Below are 7,643 nucleotides of genomic sequence, written 5' to 3' on the forward strand. Positions count from 1 at the left end.
TTTTTTTTTGTAACCTTTGTTCATAAGTAAGAAGTTGGTTCTTTTTGTAAAGAAACATAATCAGAATAAATAGACTACATTTCACGTGCTCCAAACGAAACGAACCGAACGCAAATATAGAAAAGCTCAATCTTACAAGTTTTTTTGTTTGTTTTTTTTCTAAAAGTCACAATCACACAATCCTAAGTGTGATAATACATGAAACAGAAACAAAAGACAATTACCGATTGTAGGCTAATGAGCTTCCGAAAATGAAAAACTACAAAAAATTGTCTGGTATTGTCTGAATTCTTAAATTTCAAATGTGTTAAACAATATTGCAGACGACGTTTTGAGAAATCGAGCTTGACCAATGACCACTCGAGTCGAGAGCTGCCACCTATCCGGCGATTCACCTATTGTATTGAAAGAATTAACACCATTTTTCAATTTTCACGGTAGAAACTAGAAAGGTAGGTAAACAGCTAAATCCAACGAAAAAGATTGTAAAGGCGCGAACTAATTTTCAGTGTATTAGTTAGAATGTTATAGGTTTATTCAACTTATTCTTCCCAAGAAAAGCAATAATAACGATTCAATAGATTTTAATTCTCAAGAGGAATTAAAAAAGATCAAATAAAGTTAGATCAGCTTTTCATAAACCAATTTCCACGTTTAACAATTGGATGGACAGGTATGGAAATTTACCGCAATATCCGCATGGCCTACACTCCCATAGTGCACGTGTGCCTACTCACCGTTCCATTATGGAACATCTTGATTTAAGGGCTATTCAAGTTTCCTAGTATCACAATATCAAGACCGAAACGCTCTGTTGGGCCCCATGAGGAAAATCCGGCGTTTTTAGTAAAAGCCTTATCACTCCCCCGAGACTATACGAAAATGGGTTCTCAAACATGAAGTCTAGCGAGTCTAGACACTCTTTTTTTTTCAAATTTCATGATGTGTTTTTAAAAGCCAGACAGTAAATTTTCATATTATACACTCTGTAACCCGCCTGTGTATGTTAAAGTATTAGAAAGAGATAAGATGTGGGATGCGGAATGGAAAAAGCGATGATAAGATTGTTACCTCAAATAATCACGAGTTGGTTTTCTTTCCTTCCCGCCATACAGTATGCCAACTGATCTCCCCGCACAAAGTTCCCACTGACACCGCGCTGTAAGTCGTTATTCTATATAGTTCCCTAAGACACAGTGTTTTCTTCATTTTGTTCTCTTATTCAGAAGAAGGCGACTGTTATTCAATGGCCCAGAGCCGAAACGCAAGCGGTAATGAGCAAACTGGGCCGGCCAGCGATGGAAATGCTCCATTAACTCGAAAAGTGATTCCACATTTCGTATCGTGGGTGGCTTTTGTCGCTTGTCTATTCTACGTCTACTATTACGAAATAGTGTAGCAATGGCATTGTCTGCTGAACATCTAGTATCGTCGAAAATAAAAGAATTCAATAGCTAGAAATGAAAATGACTATTTCGGCCCTCATATTGTCGTCAGCAATAAAATAAAGACAGTAAAATGAACTGGAAAAAAGTTACACTCGAGAACTTTCATTACGACTCTATAAAGCGTCAATAAAAATAACAAATAAACCATCACGGACAACACATTAATTTGACCGTACAGACATGACGTCGGCGGGACCCAAATTCCCGTTTCCTTTTTTAAAAAAAATGCCAACCGATACGGTATTCGGCGTGAGACGATAGCCTATCTTGAACTTCCATGTTAACCAGCACTCTAAAAATTTTGTTATTTCTATTCGTTGGCTAATTAGTATTCAATCGGCGCGTGAAAAAAGAATCCCGACGTTGCATTACTTTTAGCCATCTAAACTTTTCCCGTTGGATTGAAATTTTGTCGTTATGTCAGCTACGGCTAAGGTTAGTAGCCATTTCCCACAACATTTGACGGTCTGCATGACAATCAAACAGTCTTGTACGAACTATCACCAAGTAGGATTGATAGGAGATGCCCTACAATCTAAACTGAAAGATGAATGGGCACTTTGATAGATAAGACGATATCTTTTCTTTCAAACTTACAAATTTCTTTTAAACTTGAGTGGAAGGTAATAGTCGTGATGGATCAGATAATGCCGTTATGATCGTAACTCAAACCGGAAAGGGTGCTGAACATCCAAAGCTGGCGGTTAGATCCGGATGGAGTCGTTCAATTTTCGATGCGAGACACGAAATGACCGGCAGTGATCCTATCAAGCTCCGGATGAAAATGACAAGCTCCTCCTCTCAAACCTAGCATCAAAACAGTAAAACAGAATAGTGGAGGAAGAAGATGTATAACACTTGGGCTCGACCTACATCATAAAAACTCGACGTCTGGCCAAACGTCGTTCACAGTTGATTTCTAGTTACGTCAAATTACAGTTCAACTCGCGCTTATTCCTTGGAGGCAGTGATTACAACAAACTTCCCCTTCAACTCTTTTCCTGTCAAAACGCAGAAGGTAGGCATCAGGTTTTAAACAGTAATTTTCTTTCTTCTTCTTCCAAAATAAATGTATATACTTGCGACCATCCTGATGTTGAGTTGCGGTCGGAAATCCGCATCAGCCGCAACAGTTCCGAGAAATGAAAATGTCTCGGGCATTTTTATTCAGCTTCAATAGGCAAAGAGTAACCATGGGTCCCACATTTCCGTTTCTATGTAAAAACCGCCACCCGCTGCTGTTTCTAACAATCGAAATTTTGCATTTTGCACAGCTTACCCACATGATACGGTATTATTTCTGCGACGCCAAAATTATTTAGAATGCACCTGGGTGGCCAAAAGCACTGGGGAATGAAACCAGCAGTCAGGGATGATGAAGTGCGTCCGCGCGTTGTTTTCCCCTTCTTGTTTTCACGATTCCAGGTGTCTAGAAAATTCTAAAAACAAAAAAGGAAAATTAATATGAGGCTTTCGTGAACACGAGAATGAGGTTTGGGTATTACCTGGAAAAAACATTTTTCTTTGGATGTATCACGAAGGGGGTCTTTCTTTCCATCAGCCAGTCAATTGCGCAAGACTAGTTACCCACGCGAAATGTGTAAAGTTAATTGAGGTGCTGTTACGACAGCTCAGTGTCCGGATGCATATGCACACACTTACGCGGTTGGCTGACCTCTACCACTTATAATATACCCTGCTGGCGTCTCTCTCACGCGAAAGAAATCATTTTTAATCGTTCGTCACACGCTCGTGGAGAAATATTCAATCATGTTGGGGTGACAGTAAAAGCAGTCGCGTGAATTTAAGTCTTTTTCTTTCTAAACAAAAAAGAACTGGAATAAGACATGTATAAGAACACGCGTTGAACAAAATAAAAAAAAAGACTCTTTTGGGCTCTTTTTAATATAGTACTGTAAGCTTATAGTTAAATGAACGGAATATACTCACGCCAGAATGGGTTTCTAGGCTGTCTACCTCGGATGACAGGTTCCCACGCAAAAGGTTGATTCCAAGAGAAGAGTTTTTTCTTTTCTTTTTATATCGAAACCCTCTGCGGGAGAGGAGGAGGGGGGAAGGGAAGAAGCCCAGGAGTAGTCAAATGACGACAACGAGGAAACATCCCGTAGTTGTTGCGCAGCGTTCGGACGGAACAGTCGAGAGAGCTCCGTCTTTAATTTCCAGTACCCAGTGTCTTGGTTTGCTCCAGGTGACTCACGCGGATTAAAACAACTCGATCGAGGAGTGCGAAGGTCATCTGCCCATCCGGAAATAAGTCCTACAAATTGACAGACACGGAAGAAGCCCGGAAAAAATTTAAAACAAAACGGGACTGTTAAACAGTGCGGAAGTTGACCTTTTAATGAGGCGACGTGACGTGTGTTGGTCCAGCGGCAGCGAGGCGTCCGTGTAGAATAACTGACGCGATGGCGGTGCGGAAGATGTTAACGAATGCCGGACAACAAGCCGACTAGTTTGACCCAGTGAGTTTATGTTGTCGTCCATTTGTCCAATGAGAGGGGGCCAAACGACGACGAGTCAAGGATGGAATGAACAATGCCGACTCTGACGATCCCGTTATACCTCCGTCGAGTCGACGACGACAGGAAACCACCACCCACGCGACTCGGAGCGTGACTCTTCCGTCGATTTCTTCTTCTTTGCTGCTGCTGACCGTCTTGTCTTGACGATAGCTCCAGCCCGGCAGGAGGCGGCGGCAATAATAATCCAGATACTTTTTTCTTTCGGCAACTGTTTGTTGCACGCCATCAACGTTTGTGTGTGTCTATCGTGTGTGTGTTGCGGTTTTCGGACGCTTTTGGTTACTCGTTTGCATTCGTCCGTGTCCCATTGTGGCTCATTTCCTGCACCCAATCGACTTTCTACCACTTTTTGTTTAGCGGTTATTAAGGTACATAAGATCCTCTGAAGCCGGTGCGGAATGAGATAACTGCCATCGGCAGGATATGGAAACATTTTATGATGTACCTGGTCGGTTGATTGATTTAGTTTTCTGTTGGTTTTATTACAGGTGAAAATGCGTCACTTTTACAAGCACGTCTTATCAGGAATCGTTTTCTGGTTGCTCCTCTCACAGAGTTTGAGTCTGTTCAACAGTTCCAGTGCAGCATCGACGTCCAGAACTTCTTCTTATACTTCGGAGGTTGCCGAAACGGAAGATGAAGCTGAACTGAGCAAAGAAATGGCAGTGACTCCCAAAGAGGTGGAAGAAGCAGATGATAAGGAAGATGAAGGATCGGAAGGCAGGGATTTCAGTGAACTGTTGAAGATTGTCAAACGGGAAATTAGTGACGGTGAAACCGGCCGTTCTTCGTCGGGCATCTTCAACACGACACTCGCCTTTACCATTCCGCTTTTCTCTTTCTCGCTGCCAGACAGAGCCACGGCCGGAAAGGACTACACCAAACAGGCCGCTTTGTCGCTCTTCGGTCTGGCCATTGTCGGTGGTATAGCCATCATGCCTTACGTCTGGGCCGCCCGCTCTCCTTTAGGGAAGAAGACTGTCGTCGAGTAAGTTCTATTTCCAAAATTTATACGAAGGAGAAGAATTCAATTTGAAATTCAATTTTAAAAATAAAAACAGATCCAGCAGAGCAAAAAAAGATGAAATCTCTTCATCCATTCTGCCCATGATAGCCAATGTAGCCTCGTTGGCCGGGCTGGACGCCAAAACGTGCGTGCAGCGTTCAGTCTGCGAAACTTACCGAAATCCGGAACGCTACGGCTACCTGGTGTTCCCCGTCCGCTACTTTATGCTGTAAGTTCATAGGGCTTTATGTCGTCACGGTTAACTGAAATTCTCCCAAACTTTAAATAACTAAATGGGAAATAAAGGGGGAAGGAAAAAAAAAAGTTACGTAATGTTCCGCAAGAAAGAGTTGAGTGAGTTTATGGAGTCTACGACAGTTAAATGCGTTCACCGTTGGAGCTCCACCGTTATTACCAACTTTCACTGTAGCGTGACTCAACTCCCATTTTTCTTTCTTCTTTTGTTCAAATGCACAGATCCCCTCAATCCCGGGAAGACGATAAACCATCCGAGTATCAACGAGCAGCCGAGTTTGGGCGACAAGAAAAGGAAGAATGTGAGCGGCGCTACCGGTGCGCTTTCAGTCTTATCGGAGCGGCCAATTTCCTCTTCAGCTACTTCTTACCACCCTCAACGGCCTGAAGAAACAACCGAGATTGCGACTGAACTTTGCCCTGCACGAGCCCAGTCGCCACTGCAGCGGCATCCTGTGAATTGACTATTTAATATTTATTCAACTATTAGACATTGTTATTTATATGCAAAAGTGCCGTGAATTGCCCCTGTTTTGAAATGACAAAGATTTGCCAAAACTCTTTTCTTTAACCCAATCCCATACTTTGCACACCATCTTTAATTTATGCTTAACCGCGACCGATTAATTATTTTTTCCCTCTCCCCCCAAAAATTGTGTAATAATTGGCGGAACGAACTAAGGACGTCCCGCATAGGATTGATGCCGTGAGTGATAAACCACTTGTGTACTGAGTTTACTGGGAATCCAGATGTCGAACACAAAGAAAAATGAATTAGATTGATTGATTTAAGAAAAAAAAAAAAGGGAAGATTGTTACAAAATCCGTTCAAAATCCAATGGCTTCGACAACACCGTTGAAATCTGTGGCACCGTTAAAGAAAAAGTGATTGCGGATGGGTGCGTCTTTGTGGGACACGGCTTTGATAATTTCTTGAGCCAAAACTCCACCCACAACCGCAGCCCCTGGACTAAGTTCGCCAAATACCACCCTAAAAATAAATTCACATTAATATTAAATAATATAACACACTGACATTTGATTGAATTTATATTAATGCTTAGTGGGCTATCAAAAAATTCTATTGCGATCCTTACTCGTATGCACAGCTGTCAATTATTTGGTTGTCCAGTTTCATTTCGTGTTGAATGTGATCCCGGATTTCACACAATTTCGCAATGTCAGACTGACGGTTTGCAACTTCTGGATCGCGTTTCATTTGAGAGCGGAACATCAGCAAACCTGTGGTGAATATCGGGCAACATTAATTAATGCACCTAAGCTATTCAATTGGAATTGATTTTTCTTGAATTTGTACTTTTCATCATGATGAAATGGCTCTTGATACGCTGCCAACTTCTTTTGTTGAGCTGAGCTGCTGCATCAGCTTCAAATGCTGCTTGTAAAGGAATATAGTTGAGAATATGCTTGACGGTTTTTGTTTCACTTTGGTCAGCTTTTGTCTTCAAAGAGCAAGCATCATTGGCAGCTGGAGCAGCAACATTTACTTCTCTGTATACACGAAGAAAATGTAAATATAGATTTCACTGTTGCAGTTTCTACTTGACTCAACACTTACTCAGCATATTCATGTTCAAGCAGATCGACAAAGAAGAAACCAGTGAATCCAAACACATCCCCTGAATAGAATGGAATGCTGTGCTTGCGACAGATACTGTTGACCCTAAAAGACTCTTCAACTGCCAATCTAGTTGCACAAACAACATCAAAACCACTAAAGAAATCTTCATTCTTAGTGGTAACATTGTCTTGGTCAGCTATGACTTCCACCATTGGGTTTAAACGCTGCACTCTTTCCAGTGAAGCTTCAACCACCTTGCAAACAAAACATGCAGATATTAACAATAAGGACAAAATTGCTTTAGAAGGAAATACTTACATTCTTTCCAACAAGTTCTCGGGGAACAAGGAAATTGGCAGAATTAGCAACAGCAACATTGTGATCCAGCAAGGTTAGGGATTTGATTCCCGACAGAGTCAAGTTCTTGGCGATTTCAGCACCTAAACCACCTAGCCCAATGAGCAAAACTCGAGCTGCACGAAGTCTGCAATATAATGCAATTTATAACTTGCGTTAAATGCACTCAAGATTTTTTAGTAACATTATCTTTTTGCAGACCTTTTCTGTGCTTCCAGTCCCCAAAGTCTGATTTGCCGGTCGTAAAGTGCTGCTTCAGCTTCACTGATGGTTATTTCTTCTTTGGCCACCATTTTAATACTTGCTTCAATTTTGATTGTTTAAATGTTTTAAACAAAATTAAAGTGACGAATTGAGTATCTAAACTACAAAAAGGTTTGGAAAAATCCCAGATCTCTCTGCAGTGGATATGTCCGTCTGAATTTTCGTAAAATTCATGGAGTGTAGACGCT

General features: G+C 41.5%; 2 protein-coding genes and 1 long non-coding RNA gene across 4 annotated transcripts; 2 read left to right on the top strand and 1 right to left on the bottom strand.

The window, feature by feature from the left end:
* The first annotated feature begins 1,005 nt into the window (after nucleotides 1-1,005).
* Nucleotides 1,006-1,602, top strand: LOC124204022. Its single transcript, XR_006878713.1, has 2 exons — nucleotides 1,006-1,161; nucleotides 1,227-1,602. It is a non-coding gene; the product is annotated as an uncharacterized LOC124204022 (long non-coding RNA).
* Nucleotides 1,603-2,295: 693 nt separating this feature from the next.
* Nucleotides 2,296-5,986, top strand: LOC124204020. Of its 2 annotated transcripts, none has more exons than XM_046601007.1 (4): nucleotides 2,296-2,466; nucleotides 4,480-4,979; nucleotides 5,053-5,226; nucleotides 5,475-5,986. In XM_046601007.1, the coding sequence occupies exons 2-4, from the start codon at nucleotides 4,486-4,488 to the stop codon at nucleotides 5,638-5,640; spliced, it is 834 nt and encodes a 277-aa protein (XP_046456963.1). In that variant the 5' UTR covers nucleotides 2,296-2,466; nucleotides 4,480-4,485; the 3' UTR covers nucleotides 5,641-5,986. The 2 variants fall into 2 exon arrangements, with proteins under 2 accessions (XP_046456963.1, XP_046456964.1); XM_046601008.1 differs by lacking the exon at nucleotides 2,296-2,466 and adding an exon at nucleotides 3,578-4,359.
* On the bottom strand, nucleotides 5,960-7,638 carry LOC124204017 (SUMO-activating enzyme subunit 1-like). Its single transcript, XM_046601005.1, has 6 exons — nucleotides 7,393-7,638; nucleotides 7,153-7,318; nucleotides 6,832-7,088; nucleotides 6,571-6,764; nucleotides 6,350-6,494; nucleotides 5,960-6,243 (listed from the first exon to the last, which is right to left on the bottom strand). The coding sequence occupies exons 1-6, from the start codon at nucleotides 7,482-7,484 to the stop codon at nucleotides 6,081-6,083; spliced, it is 1,017 nt and encodes a 338-aa protein (XP_046456961.1). The 5' UTR covers nucleotides 7,485-7,638; the 3' UTR covers nucleotides 5,960-6,080.
* Nucleotides 7,639-7,643: the final 5 nt, after the last annotated feature.

The sequence above is a fragment of the Daphnia pulex genome, chromosome 10 (genome assembly GCF_021134715.1).
Source record: "Daphnia pulex isolate KAP4 chromosome 10, ASM2113471v1".
NCBI classification, from domain to species: Eukaryota; Metazoa; Arthropoda; class Branchiopoda; order Diplostraca; family Daphniidae; genus Daphnia; species Daphnia pulex.